This window comes from Narcine bancroftii, chromosome 1 (genome assembly GCF_036971445.1).
Source record: "Narcine bancroftii isolate sNarBan1 chromosome 1, sNarBan1.hap1, whole genome shotgun sequence".
NCBI classification, from domain to species: Eukaryota; Metazoa; Chordata; class Chondrichthyes; order Torpediniformes; family Narcinidae; genus Narcine; species Narcine bancroftii.
Genome location: NC_091469.1, coordinates 24,562,668 through 24,584,759, shown reverse-complemented (window position 1 = coordinate 24,584,759; position 22,092 = coordinate 24,562,668). Strand labels below are relative to the sequence as shown.

At 39.5% G+C, this 22,092-nt stretch overlaps 1 protein-coding gene across 1 annotated transcript in view; it reads left to right on the top strand.

Annotated features, from left to right (window-relative positions):
* trpm3 (transient receptor potential cation channel, subfamily M, member 3) overlaps positions 1-22,092 on the top strand; it is a 164,692-nt gene that overhangs the window by 74,164 nt on the left and 68,436 nt on the right. Inside the window, exons 11-12 of the mRNA XM_069916634.1 lie at positions 8,086-8,220; positions 8,975-9,025. Of these exons, the coding sequence (XP_069772735.1) occupies positions 8,086-8,220; positions 8,975-9,025 (186 nt within the window). The remainder of the gene's footprint in view (positions 1-8,085; positions 8,221-8,974; positions 9,026-22,092) is intronic.

The window sequence follows — 22,092 nt, the reverse complement described above, 5'->3', positions numbered from 1 at the left end:
GAAGGATGTGTTTCCAAGAAAAACTAACCTTAAGCAGAATAGAGTAGTTCCCTCTCTCTGATTTTCCCTTGTTCTCTATTTCTTTGTTAATTTTTTTTTCACCATTCTCTTTTAATCTTTCCCTTTCTTTTTTAGTATTTTTTTCTCAATCTTTCTCAAAACCTCTCCCTCTCAATTCTTTTAATAAAAATTAATTTCTAAGTATCTTTAAAATGCTTTCCAAATCTCTTTCAAAAATTGTTCTTTCTTGATCTATTCTTCTCACTTTTTTTTAACAATCTCTTACTTCTCCAATCTCCCCTTTTGAAAATATTCCTTCCTTCCTTCCAAGACCTTCCTTCCTTCCAAGACCTTCCTTCCTTCCAAGACCTTCCTTCCTTCCAAGACCTTCCTTCCTTCCAAGACCTTCCTTCCTTCCAAGACCTTCCTTCCTTCCAAGACCTTCCTTCCTTCCAAGACCTTCCTTCCTTCCAAGACCTTCCTTCCTTCCAAGACCTTCCTTCCTTCCAAGACCTTCCTTCCTTCCAAGACCTTCCTTCCTTCCAAGACCTTCCTTCCTTCCAAGACCTTCCTTCCTTCCAAGACCTTCCTTCCTTCCAAGACCTTCCTTCCTTCCAAGACCTTCCTTCCTTCCAAGACCTTCCTTCCTTCCAAGACCTTCCTTCCTTCCAAGACCTTCCTTCCTTCCAAGACCTTCCTTCCTTCCAAGACCTTCCTTCTTTTCAAAACCTTCCTTCTTCCAAACCCTACCTACTTTCCTTCCTTCCTTTCTCATACACTTGTGATCTCTCTTTTCCTCCCACAAAATCTCATTTTCTCTTTCATTTTCAATGGAACTAGTAACAGACAGTATTGACCAAATCCTTTGAGTCAATAGGGAGGGAACACATATCTCACAACTCAGTGACAAGACATGCTTGCAGTGAGCACCAGTATTTGGTGTCACTCCTGACTGACATACAACAAAGTTAATCTGTTCAACTGTAAACTACAATGTCAGTTTTTAAAAATTTGTATATTTCTTGATCATTCAACAGTTCAAAAAGAATGATTGCTTTTTCGCATATCTCATTTTGTGTAAAGGCCAGTTACATTTTCTATTTGCAAATGTTTTAAAGGCAACTTATTCACTTGAATGGTTATACTTTTTGCTCCCTTTTTTTCCTCTCAAACATGACTACCTGATGTTCTTTTTTTTATATTTTTTTTTATTTTTCACACTGTGAACCATATCAACCAAAATACTTACAAACATTCCCCTCTTAAATATACACAGTGGCATTTTCTCCCCTTTTCCCCCCTACATTCCCTCCCCCCCCCTTCTCACCCCCCTCCAAAACCAATAAACATTCAACATATACAATACAATAAAAGCATTATTGTATTTAAGAATGTATACAATGAAAATAAACAAGAAAATTGTGTCATCTACTTTTACACACTGGATCAAGTCTTTTATCATTTTAGGGGGTGGAGGTCTGAGGCAAGCCCTCTCTGTTATGTTCCATGTATGGCTCCCAAATTTGTTCAAATAATGTGACTTTATTTTTTAAATTATATGTTATTTTTTCCAGTGGAATACATTTATTCATTTCCATGTGCCATTGCTGTACTCTCAGGCTCTCTTCTGATTTCCAAGTTAACATTATACATTTTTTTGCTACAGCTATGGCTATCATTATAAATCTTTTTTGCGCTTCATCCAGTTTGAGGCCTAATTCTTTACTTAGAAGAAGGATCTCTGGATTTTTTGGTATGTTGCTCTTTGTGATTTTATTTAATATCTGATTTAGATCTTCCCAAAATTTTTTCACTTTCTCACATGCCCAAGTTGCATGTACTGTTGTTCCCGTTTCCATCTACAGCGAAAATATGTATCTGATAATGTTGAATCCCATTTTTTTTAACTTTTGGGGTGTGATATATAACCTGTGTAACCAATTATACTGTATCATGTGTAACCTTGTGTTTATTATATTCTTCATAGTTCCAGAACATAACTTTTCCCATGTTTCATTTTTTATCTTTATGTTTAAATCTTTTTCCCACTTTTGTTTGGGTTTATAGCTTATTTCATCATTTTCCTTCTCTTGCAGCTTGATGTACATGTTCGTTATAAATCTTTAAATTATCATTGTATCTGTAATCACATATTCAAAGCTGCTTCCTTCTGGTAATCTCAGTCTATTTCCCAATTTATCCTTTAAGTAACCTTTCAGTTGATGGTATGCAAACATTGTATCATGAGTTATTCCATATTTGTACTTCATTTGTTCAAATGTTAATAAATTATTTCCCAAAAAACAATTTTCTATTCTTTTAATTCCTTTTCTCTCCCATTCTCTAAAGGAAAGGTTATCCATTGTAAAAGGGATTAGCTGATTTTGCATCAATAATAATTTTGGTATTTGGTAATTTGTTTTTTTCCTTTCTAAGTGAATCTTCTTCCATATATTGAGTACAATACTGGTGAGCTTTTATATCGTACCAGCTTTTCATCCCACTTATAAAGTATATGTTCTGGAACATTCTCCCTATTTTATCTACCTCTGTCTTAGTCCAATCTGGTTTTTCCCTTGTCTGTTAAAAATCTGATACCTTAATTGTTCTGCTCTATAATAATTTTTAAAGTTTGGTAACTGCAAACCACCTTGGTTGTACCTCTCTGTTAATTTATCTAATGCTATCCTCGGCTTCCCCCCTTTCCATAAAATTTTCCTTACTATTCTCTTTCGTTCATTAAAGAATTTCTCTTTTAAGGGAATTGGTAACAATTGAAATAAGTATTGTATCCTTGGGAAGACATTCATTTTAATGCAATTTACCCTCCCTATCAATGTTAGTGGTAATTCTTTCCAATGTTCTAAGTCTTCCTCCAATTTCTTTATTAGTGGCTGATAATTTAATTTGTACAAGTGGCTTAAGTTATTATCTAACCTGATCCCTAGGTATCGGATTGCTTGTGTTTGCCATTTAAATGGTGATTCTTTTTTAAATTCTGTATAATCCGCATTACTCATTAGCATCACTTCACTTTTATTTGCGTTGATCTTGTACCCCGATATTTCTCCATATTCCTTCAATTTCTTATGTAGTTCTTTTATTGATATTTCTGTTTCTGTTAGGTATACTATGATGTCATCTGCAAATAAACTGATTTTATATTTCTTCTCCTTTATTTTTATCCCTTTTATTTTATTTTCTGTTCTTATCAGTTCTGCCAATGGTTCTATTGCTAAAGTGAACAGTGAGGGAGATAATGGACATCCCTGTCTAGTTCACCAACTTAATTTAAATTGGCTCGATACATATCCATTTACTGTTACCTTCGCCAATGGTCCATTATATAATGCTTTCATTCAATTAATATATTTTTCTGGTAGATTGAACCTCTGTAATACTTTGAATAAATAATTCTATTCTACCCTGTCAAAGGCTTTTTCTGCTTCTAAAGCAACAGGCACTGTTGGCTTCGTATTTCCTTGAACTGCCTGAATTAGATTAATAAATTCACAGACATTATCCGCTGTTCGTCTTTTCTTAATAAATCCAGTTTGATCTTGTTTTACTATTTTTGGTACACAATCGGCCAATCTGTTTGCTAATAATTTTGCTATTATCTTATAATCTGAATTAAGTAGAGATATTGGTCTATATGATGCTGGTGTTAGTGGATCCTTGGTATTACTGTAATTATTGCTGTCTTACATGAATCTGGCAAGTTTTATGTTTCTTCTATTACTTCCAGGAGAGGAGAAATTAATAACTCTTTGAATGTTTTATAGAATTCTATTGGGAATCCATCCTCTCCAGGCATTTTATTGTTCAGCAGCTTTTTTAATATATCATGTACTTCCTCTATTTCAAATGGTTTTATCAGTTTGTTTTGTTCCTCTTCTTGCAATTTCGGCAGTTCAATTTTAGCTAAAAACTCTTCTAATTTATCATCTTTCTCCTCATTCTCAGTTTGGTATAATTGTTCATAAAATTCCTTAAAGTTCTCATTAATCTCTGTTGGGTTATATGTAATTTGTTTGTCCTTTTTCCTTGATGCCAATACAGTTCTTTTAGCTTGTTCAGTTTTAAGTTGCAAGGCTAATATTTTGTGTGTTTTTTCTCCTAGTTCATAATACTTTTGCTTTATTTTCATTGTTCTTCTCCACCTTATATGTTTGTAATGTTTCATATTTTATTTTTTTGTCTGCCAATTCTCTTCTTTTTGTTATATCATCCCTTGTTAGAAGTTCCTTTTCTGTACATACTATCTCCCTTTCCAACAGTTCTATTTCCTGATTGTAGTCCTTTTTCATCTTAGTTACATAACTTGTTATCTGCCCTCTAATGAAAGCTTTCATTTCATCCCATAATATAAATTTGTCTTTCACTGATTCCGTATTTATTTCAAAGTACATTTTAATTTGGCATAAACTCTCTAAATTCTTGCCTTTTAAGTAGCATGGAGTTTAACCTCCATCTTTAATTCTGTATAACTTTCTTCCTTCCAAAGTATTAATTTTGTAATTTATCTGGTAAATTCTATAATGTTATTGGTGGGATGTCTTCCATATCTATTGCTAATAGCAGGGGTGAATGATCAGATAGCAATCTAGTTTTATATTCAGTTTTCCTAACTCTCCCTTGAATATGGGCCGACAACAAAAACATATCAATTTTTGAGTATGTTTTATGCCTACTCGAATAATATGAATATTCCTTCTCGCTTGGGTGCTGCCTCCTCCATATATCCATAAGTTTCATTTCCTGCATTGATTTAAACATAAATTTGGCCACTTTATTCTTTTTGCTAGTCTTTTGTCTAGTTTTATCCAACATTGGATCCAAATTAAGGTTAAAATCCCCTCCTATCAATATATTCCCTTGTGTATCTACAAACTTTAAAAAAGTATCTTGCATAAACTTTTGATCCTCTTCATTAGGTGCATATATATTGAGCAAATTTAAAAATTCTGAATATATCTGACACTTTATCATTGCATACCTCCCTGCTGGATCTATTATTTCCTCCTCTATTTTGATTGGTACATTTTTTATTAATTAATATAGCTACACCTCTAGCTTTTGAATTATATGATGCTGCCGGTACCTGCCCTACCCAGTCTCTCTTTAATTTATTATGTTCCACTTCAGTTAGATGCATTTCCTGCATAAATGCTATGTCTATTTTTTCTTTTTTCAGGAAATTTAATAGCCTCTTTCATTTAATTCGGTTATGTATTCCATTAATATTTATAGTCATATAATTCAACACGGCCATCTTATGCCCTGTTTACACCTCATTTCCGCTTCCTCACCACCACCATCCCCCTTTTCCCCATTTTCATCTCTCAATTTTCCCTTTTTAAACTCAATGTATGACAACACATTTAAAACATAAAATACTTCAACAACTCCCACATCCAATATTCCCTTAGCCCCTTATGTAGCCCCCTCTCTGAGTTTCCCCTTATCCCTTGCCGGGCAACCACAACTCCCCTCTCCATCTGGATTGAGAACCCACTCACAAGCGTCAACTGATTTCGCAGTGACAGTTATTCTCTCCTACCCAACCCCCCCAGAAAAGACTTTTTTTTTACACATATAACAAAGCTCACCCTCTTTTTTTCCCCCCTTACTTCCTTTATTCCCTTCTCTTTCCCTTCTTTAGTTCTTGCATATACATTATTTTTACATCTTTATATGTATTTTATTGCTGTTCTTTATTCTTATTACATCTCTTCATCTCTCCTTCTGTCCTGCAGGCATTCTGCAAATTCTTGTGCTTCCTCCGGATCCGAGAACATTCTGTTTTGCTCCCCAGGGATAAATATTTTAAGCACAGCTGGATATCTTAACATAAATTTATAACCTTTTTTCCATAAAGTTTATTTCATTGTATTAAATTCCTTCCTCCTCTTTAAGAGTTCAAAACTTATGTCTGGGTAAAAAAATATTATTTGACCATTGTAATCCAATGGTTCTATTTTATTCCTTGCCCGCTCCCAGTATATTCTCTCTTGTTGTATATCTCAAAAATTTTACTAAAACAGATCTTGGTTTTTGACGTGTCTGTGGTTTCGGGGCTAGTGTTCTGTGTGCCCTTTTTATTTCCATTCCTTCCTGTATTTCTTTCATTCCCAGGACCTTTGGGATCCATTCTTTTATAAATTCCTTCATATCTGTGCCTTCTTCATCTTCCTTTAGGCCCACTATCTTTATGTTGTTTCACCTACTATAGTTTTCCATTATATCCATCTTCTGAGCTAACAACTTTTGTGTTTCTTTAACTTTTTTGTCACTTTCTTCTAATTTTCTTCTTAAGTCATTCACTTCCATTTCTACAGCCATTTCTTGTTCTTCCACATTTTCGAATCTTTTCCCTATTTCTGTCATGCCCAGGTCTATTCTACTCACTTTTTCTTCTGTACTTTTCATTTCACTAAATTCTAATGTCAACCATTCTTTTAATGCTCTCATTTGTTCTTGAATTTTTAAAAAATCTATATTCTGTCCATCTGTTTTACCTTCTATTTCTCTGTGCAGATCTTGGTCTTCTTCTTCCTCTTCTTCTGTGTCTGCACCTGTGTTTGTGTCTTCTTCTTCCTGTATCTGTGTCTCTTCTGACTTTCCTGATGAGCTGCTTGTCTCACTTTGCTGGGCTTCTTCTTGCTTGGCTTCTTGCTGTTGGTCCTCTTCTTCTGAGCTACTCATCTGTTGGGTCTCCTGCTGCTGCTCTTCTTTCCTTTCACTCCCTTTCCTGTCGCTTTCCTCTTCTTCCAGCTGAGAGCCATGGTGTCGGGCATCCCTTGGCTGGTCACGTTGTGTTTGCCCACTCCTCAGCTGAACCCCCCTCCCGTCGGTGTTCTCCTTCTCCTTAGTAAGCGCACTGCGCATGCGCGACTCCTCGCGCATGTGCAGTTGTGCACTTTTGTTTGGCTCAAAGAGCCATTTTTGCAGTCCAGCAGCCAGGGGTCATCACCAACCTTGGAGAACGGGCTCTCTTCTCCACGATAGCTCCCTGTTTCTTCATGCGGGTAAGGCCTTCTCCTTTCTCTTCCGGCGTCTTTTCTTCTTTTTTTCCCTATTGTTTTTACTTTTTCTTTCTTAGATGCCATTTTATTTCTTTTCTCTACAACTTTATCTTTTATTTGTTATGTTTTGTATTTCTTGAACTTTGTATTTTCTTTATTTTATTTCTGGAGAGGGCTGGTATTCCCCTACCGGCCACTACTCCATCACATGACTCCTCCATGTAACCGTTCTTGAAATAAATGGCATTTTTTATTTTGAAACTGATGTCTTCCTCTATGAATAGGGTCTTAGGGACTAGGAGAAAATCATCCTGTTGTTTAACTATGTTCCCACTCAATTAAGTCATAGTTGACATGTAGGTGTTTCCCATGGTAATGCAGCTCCAGCAATCTAACTTCAATCCTGACCTCCAAAGCTGTCTGTGCAGTGTTTGCACATTCTCCCCATGATTGTGTGGGGTTTCCCTGGGTACTCAAGTTACCTTCCACATCCCAAAGACATGCAGGTTGGTAGACTGGGTGTATATATAACTGTAGAACACTACAACACAGAAACAGTCCTGTCGGCTCATTTAGTTCATGCCATTGACCTATACCCCCATCATAGCCTGCCCATCCATGTACCTATCTAAATTTTTCTTAAATGTCAAAATTGAGTCCTCATTCACCACTTCAGTTGACATCTCATTCCACCCTCTCACCACTCTGTGTAAAGAAGTTCCTTCTAATGTTCCCTTTACACATTTCACCCATGTCCTCTAGTTGAGTGGTTGCATCTCAGGAGTGAGTGGGGATGTTAGAACAAGAGATTACAAGGAACATTAGTGGAACATTGCTCTATATAACAGTGTAGTCTTGAAGGGCCATATGACGACCTCCTTTGTTGTAAGGATATATGGAATATGATACAGTATCTTTTCCCCGTGTCACTTAAAAATTTTTTAAACAAATCAATTGTAGATTTAAAATAACAATTCAACAATGCAAATCATGTGAATCAAACCAATACCTTTGCAATCTAAGCACCGTGGCTAGATCTAATTGCGGGTGTATTTAGGTGGGCTCCCTCGAGCAGGCCATGCTCGATGCACTGGTACTGGACCGTGTGGAATTTGTGAAGCTGCTGATCGAGAACGGGGTGAGCATGCACCGCTTCCTCACCATCTCCAGGCTCGAGGAGCTCTACAACACTGTAAGTTCATTCATTAAATTGGCCGTGTTATCATCTGCAGTCCTGCCATCCCCCTCCCCCATCCCCACCACTGATGGTCAGCTCCAGCAAATGGTCTTGGGTTTCTGCAGAACCTTGCATCACCAATCAACCTGAGACATAGGGTATGCTATGGCTTGTTGGTGCCCTGCAAGCACCCTCAAAACGATGTGGTGATGACCAGCAGATCTGACATTAGCTGAACCTGGTTGACGGGGCAGCTGTTGCCCAAGACACTGGCAGAACACTCCTGATCCTAAAATGTTACTTCCAGGTACTTTCCATTCTCCTCAGAGGGCTAACGGGAACCTTAGTGTAACATCCCACCCAAAGGTTAGTTCCTCGGACAATGCAGAAATCCCCAGGGTGCATTCGGCCAGGTATTTTCCAAAATGAGTTGTGAACTACGACTGCCCAATTCTAAATTGGGATCCCTTCACACTGATCCTCGCTGCTGACACTTCAAGCAGATTGCTAGCTGTCTAATTATAATTACCAGTCATATTCCTGACTTCTTTATAACTGTTGTTGTGGGTTGTCCCTTCTAACTTCTTAGAAGTTCCAACCACAATCATATGGCTACCACCTGTGACATTACCTTTATCAGCTCATAATTTCTTCATGCTTTTTTGCAATGCACACCATGTTTTTCCATTAATCTGGATATGGTGGAGGACTGAAGTTGCGGCCTGATTCCCTCGGAGAACTCTGCTGATGTCACTGTGTTCCATTTCAGAGACATGGCCCATCCAACACGTTGTACCAATTAGTCAGGGATGTCAAAAAGGTAGGTTGTGGAATCCTGCAACTGAAAGGTCAGAAAGTGACTGTCAGTCATAAAAGTGTTGTCCCTTTTGTGCATTGTTGTGTTTTTTTTTCCAGAGGGTCACAGTGTTGAGGTGAGTGTTTAAAGAGGTGTAGTGATGGCATGGAGATTATTTTTGTTCACTATTATCACCCGTCCTCATCACCCAGTGTCCACCAACATTCTTCAGTCTAAGATCTTTGTCTGCGGACATCCACATTATGCTGTAATCTAAAGTTCAAACTCAAACATCAATAAATAAGTAGCTTCTTCATTGGGAAAGTACATGGATGGATATAGAACTTAGGTGGTTAAATTCAGTTTATGTGCTGATTAGTTCCAGTCTGGTTCAATAGCAGAACAGGCTCAATGGGCCGAATGGCCCAGCCTTATAACCTATTAATCCATCATTAATCCATAATTTTCCAAAAGGTAAGCCATCATTCTTTACTCTAAACTAGGGACATTATTATGCCCTATAAAAGTACATATAAACAAAGCAGACTCGTGTTATTTTAAATTCTTATCTATAACAAGTAGAACAGATTTTAATTCCAGTATTTAACTATAATTCAGAGGTTAAAGGGAACTCACTTTACTCAGTATTAACTTGTTTTGGTGCTCCAAATGAGTTTAATTTCCTCTGATATGTTATTTAATTTAAATATATGAGCCAACTGACTTCCATCATCTTCTGCCTTCTGCTTGAGTTCCAATGTGTTCATAATCTTGTTTCCTTTAAGTGGGTCAATCACTGCCTTTAGGTAAATGAGAAGGGAAGTGTTGTGCAATGAATGAACCAAAGTGCATTAGAGGGAATAAAAGACTTGCAAAGTTTCATATTTTCTAAATAGATGGTGTAAATCTTCAGCTTGACTGCCACTCTGAGAGTTTTATTCCTAATCAAAGAGTTGAAAACTAGGCAGATCCTACAATCATCTCTTGTCACTACCTAAACATCAGGCTTTCAGGTTAAAACCTTAAGCTCACAGAAATCCCACATCCAGTCTTACTTCAATACTTCATATCCAAAAGGCACAGTAAGTGGCGATTACAGCACCAGTGACCTGGGTTTGAATCTACTGCTGTTTGTAAGAAGTTTGTATGTTCTCCCCTTAACCAGATGGGATTACTCCAGTTTTCTCTCATGTCCCAAGGACGTACGTGATTAGTAGTTTAGTTGGTCACATGGTGTATTTGTGTGGAGGGGGCTTGTGGGCCAAAAATACCTGTTACCTTGCTGTAACTCTAAATTAATATTAAAATTAAATTTATGATCAACCAATTCCCCCACTTACCACATCTTTGATATCAGCAAAGCCCTACAAACAACGTGATAATGATCAGATCAATTCTTTGTTACGATATTTATTGCCGAGACATCTGGGAAAATTCTCCTGTTCTTCTTCCAAATAGTGGTCCAGGGTCTCTCACATCCATCCGTTAGAGCAGTTAAATATCTCTTTGAAAAGGCAGCATGGATTATCAACCAAGAGTAAGATGAACGCATTGTTGAAGTGAGGATTGAATCCACCATCACCAGGTTTTGAGAGACCATGGGCCACAGGATTCCACCAAATGCTCCATTGGAGCTTGATCCCGGCTGGAAAATCCTGAGCTCAGGATGCGTTCGTACAGTTGGGCTTGATAAATGGTGTGGGTTCCTGGCAGCCACTCCAATCAAAGAAAGCAGGCTGTATCTTTCTTATTGTTGATCATTCTATACTCAGGGTTGTGAAAGGTGAATTTTATCTGAGGGAAGAGAGAGAACCTTGATCCACAAATTACCCATTAGTTGGCTAATCTGGCAGTGCAGAAGTCCTTCAGCTGTGCATTAGGAGCAACAAACTCGGTAGATGTGAGCACTGAAACCCACAACCTACAGCTACAAATGAGAAAGCCAGTATATTTATTTACTTTGTCTTACTGTAGAACCATGGAACACTAGAGTGTAGAAACAGGCCATTCTGTGTATTTCATCTGTGCTGAACTATTATTGCACCTAGTCCCATTGATCTGTACCTGGACCATATCCCTCCATACCTCTCCTATCCAAGTGCCAATCAAATCCTCTCTTAAATGTTGAAATTGAACCCACACCCACCACCTATGCTGGCAACTTGTTTCACACTCTCCAAGTGAAGAAGTTCTCCCTAATTTTCACCTTTCACTTTTAACAGATGTCCTCTCGTTATTGCCTCACCCAATCTTAATGGAAGAAGCCTGTTTGCATTTACCCCATCTATACTCCTCACCATTTTGTACACCTCCATCAAATCTCCCCTCATTCTCTGAAGTTCTGCCGAATAAAATCCTAACCTAGCTAACCTTTTCCTATAACTCAGGACTTCAAATCCCGACCAACTTTCTTGTAAAATTTCTCTGCACTCTTTCAATCTTATTACTATCTTTCTTGTAGGTCTTTGGACACCACAGCCTCTAACTCCAATTCTCCAAAATACCTGCTGAGTTTTTCCAGAACTTTTGTTTTCTCCCCAAAATATAAACATACCAAGATGCATTTCAGTTAATTGGTGTTTAGAACTCTGTAATTAATGTAACCAAACCTTCCATAGGGGACCCAATACCCTACTACCTCTTATCCCCTCTTCAGCTCCTTCCCCGCCTTGTTTTTACCGACCCCCTTAACATACTTGATATCAACCCTTTCAACTCTAATCTTGATAAAGGGGCCAACCTGAAGCATTGCCAACTTTCTGCTTCTTGGATGCAACCTGGCCTGCTGAGTCCTTCCTGCTTCTCGTCATTTGCTTTCCTAAGACATAATTGAAACAGGATATCTTACCGTCAAAATTCAAATAAATTGTCCTATTTTTCAGAGCCTTCTGTTTTTAATTTTTTTTTTGGTTCCAGAATAGAATATGACTACAATCACTTCCATGTTCCAATCGCTAAATTTGGTTGGACATTTTTACATCACTTGTTCAATGATATAGTTTACGCATTAGTCATGCTAAAAAGAACATTGTTCCCCTCACTAAGTTTCTTTGAATTATTGAAGCTTACCATCTTTGAGAATTTTTATGCAAGGAGTTTTGAAAACGTTACAATTGCTACAGCAGCATAACTTACAGGGGATCTCTCCGAGCAGGTTCAGCCCAGTACTGTCCCTCTCCAAGCAGGTCCAGCCCAGTACTGCCCCTCTCCGAGCAGGTCCAGCCCAGTACTGACCCTCTCCGAGCAGGTCCAACCCAATACAGACCCTCCACGAGCAGGTCCAGCCCAGAACTGCCCCTCCCCAAGCAGTTCCAGCCCAGTGCCCCCCCTCCCCGAGCAGGTCCAGCCCAGTGCCGCCCCTCCCCGAGCAGGTCTAGCCCAGTGCTGCCCCTCCCCGACCAGGTCCAGCCTAGTACTGCCCCTCTCCGAGCAGGTCCAACCCAGTACCTTAGAATTTGTATGAGGTCTGTCTCTTCTAAAGTAATTCTCCTCTCAGACCCTCCATTCTCCTTTCCATGTTCTAAATCCAACCACTGGTTCAAGCTCATGATGTTTAGCCAAATCACTCCCAGGCTTAATCCTAGAGGTCACTAACTCCTCCACCTCATTCAATGGGCAAAGCGGCCTTAACTGACACTTTTTTTTTATTTTAATTTTTTTTTTTACAGCATGGTATAAGCCAATTCCGGCCACTTAAACCTGTGCCATGCAAGTTCAGCCAATTAACTTACAACTCAGTGCATTTTGGAGGGTGGGAGGAAACCGGAGCACACGCAGACATGGGAAGAACATACACACTCCTTACAGACAGCGTCAAATTTGAACCTGAGTCATTGGTGCTGTAATAACGTTGCGCTAACCGCTACGTTAACTGTCCTATCAATGAAATGATCCCGATCATAAACGCAGTTTGTAAACTGTGCACTGTGGAAATCATACTGATTGGTTGCATCACAGTCTGATTTGATCATTCGACTGCCAAGGAACGCAGAAGGCTCCAGAAAGCAACAAATATACTAGGGCCATCATAGGTTCTGACCTCCATTCCACTTATTGCATCTCTGTGAGGAGCTGCTTCAAGAAGGCAGCTAAGATTATAAAGGACCCCCATCACCCTGGTCACAACCTCTTCGCACTGCTACCTACAGGCAGAAGGAATGGAAGCAAGAGGTACAGCACCTCCAAGTTCAAGAACAGTTTTTTTCTAATACCTATCAGGCTCTTGAACATCCCCTTGCTACACTAATCAGGGACTGCTCCAACACCACAAAAGTATTGTCTACACTATTGCTAAGTCACCTTTTTAATTCAAATAAGATAATGATGAATATTTATTATCTATCTATCTTTTGTATTTTTTAAATATTTTGTTTTATTTTCATAGACTCGTCAAACATTATAATTTTTTCTAACGTTCATGTAACATACAGAGCCTACACTTCTCCCAAACCCTCGTACAATTGAAAGTACCGTCAATTAAATTAGTTCAGTAGCAAAACAAAAAACAACCCATATATTTCCCCTTTCTCTTTTCCCCCTCCCAGTTTATCTTTACCCACCAGGCACCAGTAACCAAGTTATTGGTGCCAATCCGTCCGCCATTTTGAGACATGCCTAATGCACTCATCTACCATTTGTACCTCCCTCCCTTTCCTTGAGTTCCCCATATTTATTCTTACTTCTAATATATATTAATCTTTAAACATTAACATTATGAAAAAAACATATATTCCCCCCCACTGTATTCCTCACAATTACAATACTTATAGTCCTGCTTTTCCCGATTTATCATTTGTATTTATAAAATATTTTAATTGATTTTTTTAACAATTAGAAAAAGTTGAACTATACAATTATAAAGTTTGCTACAAGACCAGAAAAAAGTTCTAAAAATACTCATAAGTTCAAGTTCCAAAGCACAGTCACAATAATAAAATAGAACATAACAAAAGAAAAAAAAATTATTCCCCTAAACAAGGTTGAAGATTAACATTCATAAATCCAAGTGGCACAATCTTAGAGAGGGACAACACAATGCCAAGATTCCAGATTAACACTGAATCATAAGGCTATGGTAGTAGTCCATGAATGAGCTCCATATCATTTAATATTTGAATTATTGACTGCATATTTAATGTTTTCCAAATTTAAACAAGACATAATATCCTTTAGCCACTGTACATGTGTAGGTGGAGTATTATCTATCCGTTTAATCAAAATTGCACGTCTGGCCATCAACAAAGTAAAAGATAAAACCCGGCATTGCATCGAAGTTAGTAACACATCATCTTCTCAGAATGTTCCAAACTAAGCAATTAAAGAGTTAGGTTCCAATTAAAATTGAGAATGGCCGATAATGTTTGAAAACCTTCATTCCAAAATTTTCCTAAGTTAGGGCAGGCCCAGAACATATAAATGAAAGAAGCATCACCTATTTTACATTTATCACATTGGGGATTTGTGTCTGAATAAAATTGAGGCAATTTAACCTTAGGCATATGAGCTCTGTGTTCCACTTTGAATTGCAACAGGCAGTGTCGTGCACAAAGGGATGAAGTGTTAATCAGTTTAAAAATAGAGTTCCAAAGCTCATTATCTCTTTTTAATTCAATTAACTATACTGTTGTAGTTGTTTTTTTAGTTGCTTTGGAGGTTGTTTCTAATTTACAAATACCTGATCGACTGAAGCAAGTACGAATTTTGGTGAATATATGCATTGACAGTAAACCCATTAAACAGTAAACCCTTAACTTTCTGTGTGTCAACCATTATTATATCTACACTAAAATTTTGTTACTGTCTCCTCAGCTACCGAGATAAGTCAGCCTGCATCATTATATTGAATCCATTTTGGCAATCTAAATACACAACAACCAGCGACATCCCTTTATCTAATCTGCTAATTACACCCAAAAATAGATCAAACAAATTTGTCAACACTATTACAGCGCCAGCAACCCAAGTTCAAAGGATTTTGTGTCTGTGTGGTTTTTTTCCCCTGAGTGCTTCAGTCTCCTCCCACATTCCAAAGACATATGGGGTTAATATATTAATTGATCGCATGGTGTATTTGGGCAGTGAGAGCTCATGCTGTATCTTAAAATTAAAACTTTTAAAGAATTTAAATGCATTTTCCTGCATTTTGTTCAGTCGGGTTATTGGTGGTGTGGCTTTTTCCCAAATGCCCCTGAGAAGCTGTTAATGAGTTGCCTTCGTAAACTGCTGCTGCCCTTCTGAATAGGGGAATCTCACAGTGCTGCTGGGAATGGAGTTCCAGGGTTTAGATGCAGCTACAATAGAGGACTGTCAATTTACTTCCAAGACAGTTGCAGCTCAGAGGAGAACTGGCACTGATGGCATTTCCATGCACTTGCTGTCCTTGTGCTTCTTGATGATAGAGGCCACAGTTTTGGGAGGTGTTGTCGATGCAGTCCAGACAACTGCAGTGTATTTGGTAGATGTTGCTCACTGCAGGCACTGTGAAGGAAGGGAAGAACTGCTTTAAGCTGGCAGATAGGATGCCAATCAAGTGAGCTGCTTTGTCTTGGATAGTATGAGAGTTGTAACATACTTCTGGTTTGCCATTGATTAAAAACCTTAGTGTCAGGACCCTTGTTGAATACCCAGTATCTGATCCATTTTTGTAGTCATGGCTTATCCAGTTGATCATTGATCACAGGGGCTTATCAATGATAATACCACGGAATCTGTTTGGAGTCTCTCTCTTATTGGAGATGGTCACTATCTGGCATTTCTGTGACATGAATATTAGTTGTCACTTATCAGCTAATGCCTCAATGTTGTTTCAACCTTTCTGCAAGCAGGCATGGGCTGTCTTATTTGCTGAGAGGTTGTGAATGAAAGTCAGCACTACACAATCATCAGTTCTGACCCTATGATGGAAGTGAGGTCAGTGATGAAGGAGCTGAAGATTGTTGAGGCTTGATCACTAGCCTGAGAAACCATTGCAGTGATGTCCGAGGATGCGGATGATGGAGTTCTGACAACAAGAACTATTTTCCTTCCTTAAAATCACATTGGCATTGCCTAATCCTCTTTAACTTTTTAAAGTAATCTAGTGGAATTTATCATGTTTGCAGTAGGCTAAATGATGAAGATTCCCTGTTTCTCTCATCCTCTTTTCCTGAATGAATATTACATTAACTTTTTGCAGTCGACCTCTGTTGGAAGATCACTGTAAGTGTGCCCACTTTCTCTTCAGTTATTTTAGAACTATTGGATGCAAATGATCATGGCCAGGGTATTCATTAGCTTTTAATCTTATTTCTTTGTCTAGCACTTTTTCTCTGACGATATCTCCTGTTTCGACTTCATCCTTCTTTTCTTTGCCTTTGTACTTCTTTGTGTCTTCCATTGTGAAGGCTGATACAAAATACTAGTTTAACATTCCTGCCATTTTACTGTTCCCCATAATTAATTCTCCTGTTGGAAGCTGCTAAGGAATCAATGTTCACTTCCCTTTAACTTCTTGAACTCATTGCTAATTCTCAAACTATATTTTCTTCTTTACCAAATGTCTAGTTATTATCTTCTGGTTTCTAAAATTCTCCTAATCCTTCTTCATATTCTTGGGGTTCTTATCATTGGGTTTCAATCTTATTATTGAGGTCCAGGTCTATAGATCCTTCAAGGCTGCCACATAAGTTGACAGGATGGTTAAGTAGGCCTTCGTTAGTCGGGGGATTTTGCTCAAGAGCCATGACGTTGCAGCTCTGTAAAACTCTGGTCAAACCACACTTGGAGTATTGGATGTAGTTCTGGCTGCCTCATTATAGGAAGGATGTGGAAGCTTTAGAGAGGGTGCAGGTATTTACCAGGATGTTGCCTGGAATAGAGTTCTCATGAAGCAAGGCTGACGAAGCTAATGCTTTTCTCTGTAGAGTGATGAAGAATGAGAGGAGATTTAATAGAGCTATATTAGATTATGAGAGGCATAGATCAAATTGTGGAAAGCCAGCACCTTCTTCCCAGGGCAAAAATAGTAAATACTAGATGACATCTGTTTAAGATGAGTGGAGGAAAGCTTAGGGAAGATGTCAGAATTAAGTTTCTTACACAGAGAGTGGAGGGTGCCTGCAATGGAGGTGATGGTGGAGGCTGGAACATTCAAAAGGCTCATAGACAGGCACAAGGATGTAAGAAAAATAGAGGGTAATGGGTATGTGGTTGTGAAGGATTAGATTGCTGTGCAGTAGGTTCACATGTGTTGGCACAATATTGTGGGCCAAAAGGCCTGTTCTGCACTGTTCTTATTATTTCATTTTGAATACTCTTTCAATCCAATACTATTTTTAATTGTCTTAGTTAGCCAGAAATGGATCATTTATCTCATGGAGTCTTTATTTCTCAACATTCATTGAGAATTACAAAATATTTACAGTAAAGATCCTGTCATCCAGAATTCAAGCAATTGGCAGCCTCAAGCAACCAGCAAAATAAAATCACAAAAAATTAATAGATGAAAAATACAGAAGTTAAAAATTGGCACACCTTACCATTATACACCAATCACACAACACAGTCTCAAGCAACCAGAAAATTCACTTACCCAGCATCTACCAACCCCCTTAGGTGCCTGATACCAGGGGTTTTACTGTATTTAAATATCTGCTAATATATTATTCCTAATAAAATATTTAAATTAATTGTGTTATGTTTGAGCCCCCCATTGTAAATAATGACAGCCACCATGTCAGTGCAGACTAACTCGATGCTTTACTAATTACATACTACAAGCATTACTACAAAGCGTTCAGTATAAATTAATTCCCCACGTCATCACATTCACATAATGGTGTCCTATCCAACACTCTTCCCTCTACCCCACCCAGCATACATAGTCTTTGAAACTTTCAGGTGGGTGTATGGTTCGTTTGGATATACAGAGAGGGGTGGTATCGGTTGGGGCACTTTGTTGTTGTAAAGATGCTCTAGGTATGATCTGTTCCAGTTCATCAATCAGGATACAATTGGGTGGTGGAGAAGATGATCTTGGCAGTCTTTTTGGAGTTGGGGGTGCAAAGATCCAGCAGGCTGCTTGCCTGGTCTCTGGTTTCAGGTGCCTTTCTTGATAAATGGTCTTGGCCCTTCTCCATGCCCATCGATGTGTGGTGGAGATGCTTCTATTGGTAGCCACCCCTCACTGAACACACCATCCTTTCTGGCTTTGGGTGTCATTGCATCCTCCACTTGTCTTAGTTGGTCGATGTGTCTTTTCCACATCACGTCCCCCACTAGGATGTGATACAGGTATGGGCTGAGTTTTTGCAGGACTACTCCCCGCACCCATGGAGCTTTGCAGATGTGGTAGTCTTGCACCAACACTTGTTCCCCTACTTCAATCGATCTTGGGTCTCTTTTAGCGGAAGCGGTCTGTTGCAGTCTGAGGCTGATATTTGGACACATTGTCGACAGTCTGGTCCTTAGATTTCTCCTGAAAGTCAGCTCTGTTGATGTTCTTTTGGTGGTTGAGTGTAGTGTGTTCCGGTAACTCAGCAGGAAATCGGCAATCTTAAGGGACAGCGACGAGTCTGAAATTCATCTCATTTTCATGGCTTCCTTGAAAGCTTTTATGAAATGTTCTGCTTCTCTGTTTGTACTGGGATGGTCTGGTGCAGACAGTATGTGGCGAAGGTTATTGTTGCGCATGAAAGCTTTAAATTAGGCTGATACCAATTGCGGGCTGTTGTTGGAGATGAGTTCAATGGGTAATCCACATGATGTGAAAACTTGTCTGAGTTTTTCAGTGGTCTGAACTGCAGTTGTTTTTTCGATGCGGATTACAATCGGCCATTTTGAGAGCGCATCAACTACTATCAGGAAATTCGTTCCCATGAATGGACCCACAAAGTCTATGTGGACCTGATGCCATGGTTGTGATGGCCACTTCCATGGGTTTGCTTCAGCTTGGGGTGCTTTGGGTTGTGCCTCCTAGCCTATACTGCACCTTTTGACTGAGTGCTCGATACCTTCCTCTATGGAAGGCCACCAGACGTACATCCTGGCTAGTGCTTTTATATGCACTATCCCTGGGTGGTTATTGTGTAGTTTGGCCAGGACATCTTGCTGCTACTTCTTGGGAATGACAGTCCGGGTTCCCCATAGTAGGTATCCTTCTTTGATGGACAGTTCGCCATGTCCCGTGTAATAGGGTTTCATCTCCTTTGGCATTTCCTGATCTTCTGGCCAGTCATTGTTTGTGAAATAGAATACAGTATTATATCTTTCTGGGATTCCTTGCTGATCCCCTTTGCCGTTATCGGAAGTTGATACAGTTGGGTTTGTTTTATTTCTGTTGCTACTGATGTCCATTTTACGATTGTTTCATTCTGCTCTGTACCTGTGAATGGTAAGTGGGAGAAGGCATCTGTGTGGTTATTCTGTAACACTGGTTTGTGTATTAAATCAAAATCGTATGCTGCCAATAGCATTACCCACCTTTGAATTCAGGCTGCTGCCACCATGGGTATTCTTTTTTTTTTATCCCAATATTAGACTCAGTGGTTTGTTGACTGTCACCAATGTAAACTTACGTCCGTACAGGTATTGGTGAAATCTTTTTACCCCGAAGATGATTGCTAGTTCTTCTCTTTCCAATTGAGCATAGTTCCACTCACAAGTAGTTAGTGATCAGGAGGTGTATGCCATGGGTTGTTCTCCTTTTTCAGTTTTCTGTGACAGTACGGCACCCAATCCCACAGGCGATGCGTCTACTGCCAGTGTTAGTTCTTAGTTCGGATTGTAATGAATTAAGACATGGTTACTGCTTGTTTAAATTGTTTTTAGTTCATCAACAGCTCGTTTGGTTTCTGTGTTCCAGTACCATTTCTTATTCTTCTTAAGTACAGGTACACGATCCTTTACCCGGACATCTAAATTCCAGCAAGCTCCAAAATCCGGAAACTGCAAGAGGGATCGACAGCGCAAGTCAGGCGGGCAAAGGGGGTGGGAGAGACCGGCAGCGTGAATTGGGGGGGGGGGAACCGGCAGTGCGAGTTGGGTGGTCAAGGGGGGGGGGGGAGAGACCAGCAGCACGAGTTGGGCGGTCAGGGAGGGGAGACCGGCAGCGTGAGTCGGGTGGTCGAGGGGTGGGGGGGGAGAGAGACCGGCAGCGTAAGTTGGGGAGGTGAAGGGGGTGTGGGGGACCGGCAGTGCGAGTCAGGCTGGTGAGGGGAGGAGACCGGCAGTGCATGTCGGGCAGGTGAGGGGGGGGGAGAGACCATTAGCATGAGTGGAAGGGGGTGGGAGTGGATATGGCAGCACAATTCGGGTGGGTTTAAATCTGGCTTTCCGAAATCTGGAAAAAATCTGAAATTTGAAATACACTGTCCCCCAAGGGTTCCAGATAATGGATTATGTACCTGTAGTTCATTCAAGGGATTACACAATGTTTGGAATTTGTCAGTGATAATGTTTTACTAGACCCAGAAATGATTGTAGTTCTGTTTTGTTGGTCAGGTAGGGAGCATTCCGTACAGCTTCTGTACCCTTGTAGTCCATTTGTACTCTTTCCTTATTGATGGTGAAACCTAAATAGGTCACCGATGGTGCCATGAACTCACTTGTCTTTTTGTAGTCGGATGTTTGCCTGTTGTAGTCAATTCAAAACAATGTCTAGGGTAGTTAGATGTTAGATGTCATCCCTGCCAGTAATGACGATGTTATCTAAGTAGCAGCCAACATTGAGTCCTTGCAGTAACTTTTCTGTAATTGCTTGGAATATGGCTGGTGCTGCTAATATTCTGTACTGCATACGGGTATAAGTAAATAATCCCAAATGTATGTTTTTGGTTACATATTTCCAGGAGTTGTAGTCTAACTCCACCAGTTGATAGGCCTGTGACAGGTACTGTTTAGTGAACTTTTGTTTCCCTGTTAATGTTTGGAATAGTTCTTCAGCCTTTGGAATGGGGTGTTCCAGAATTTGTAGTGCTTGATTGATGGTCACTTTGTAATCACCACAGATACGTATTTCTCTTTTTGCCTTGAGTACTGGTACGATTGGGGTTGCCCAATCGGAGTACTAGATTTTTTCTAATATCCCTTCCTTCTGCAGTCTATTAAGTTCCGATCAGATTTTTCCCTTTATTGGGAAAGGTACAACTCTGCATTTGCAAAATTTGGGTTCTGCTTCGGGTTTCACATGTAGTTTGGCTTTTACCCCTCAATTTTTTTCAAAACCATTTTCGAATACTGTGCTGTAACGTTTTAAAATTGGAGCCAGTTTGGGGTTGGTGGTTCACTGCAGGTGTTGATTCCACTTTTCTTTGTTCTTTTGGCTGATGATCTTCCCTATTTCTTGCCAATCCAGCTGAAGGTTGCTTATCCAATTGCGACTGAGCAATGCTGGCCCCTCGGTGTTCACAATATAGAGGGGCAACTGGTTAGATCGATCCTTGTACTTAACGTGTACATTGCGCTTTCCAAGTATTTGTATTTCCTCCCCGTAGCAGTTTTTAAGATGGTGTCCGTTTGGAGCATCTTTGCATGCGTGCAGTAGCAGGCACTCCTTCATTATTCTTGGCATTAGGGAAACCGCTGCTCCCGTATCTAGTTGTTAATGTGGACATGGATGTAAAATTTTGGCTCTTCATGACCCAGTCCACGGAAGTGGACTACTCATATAACATGTTTACTTTCGTTTGGTTCCTCTTCTGATTCATTGGTATCTGTGTTCACAGTGTCTGGGCTTTCTCCTGTCTCTTGTGCAAATTGTATTTTTCTGGAGCCAGGCTGGTAACCTTTCTTTAGTTTAACCACTGGGCATCTTGCTTTGATGTGCTCCTTCTCATTGCATTTGTGGCATTTGGGTTTTTTGAAATAGCAATTATTGGGACTGTTATTCATCTTCCCGCAGTGAAAACATTTTTGGCAGGCAGTTCCCGGCAGGAAGAATCTTGGCGCCAAGATTTATTGATAGCCAAGTCTCTCTGGCAGACATCTGCATTGCTTGCCACTGTCTTGGCGGCAGTAGCAATGTCTAACGCCAGTTCAAGTGGCAGATTTTGTGTTGCAATTAGTTTTTCTTGGGTAGTTTGTTCAGCTAAATCCATTACTAATTGGTCTCTGAA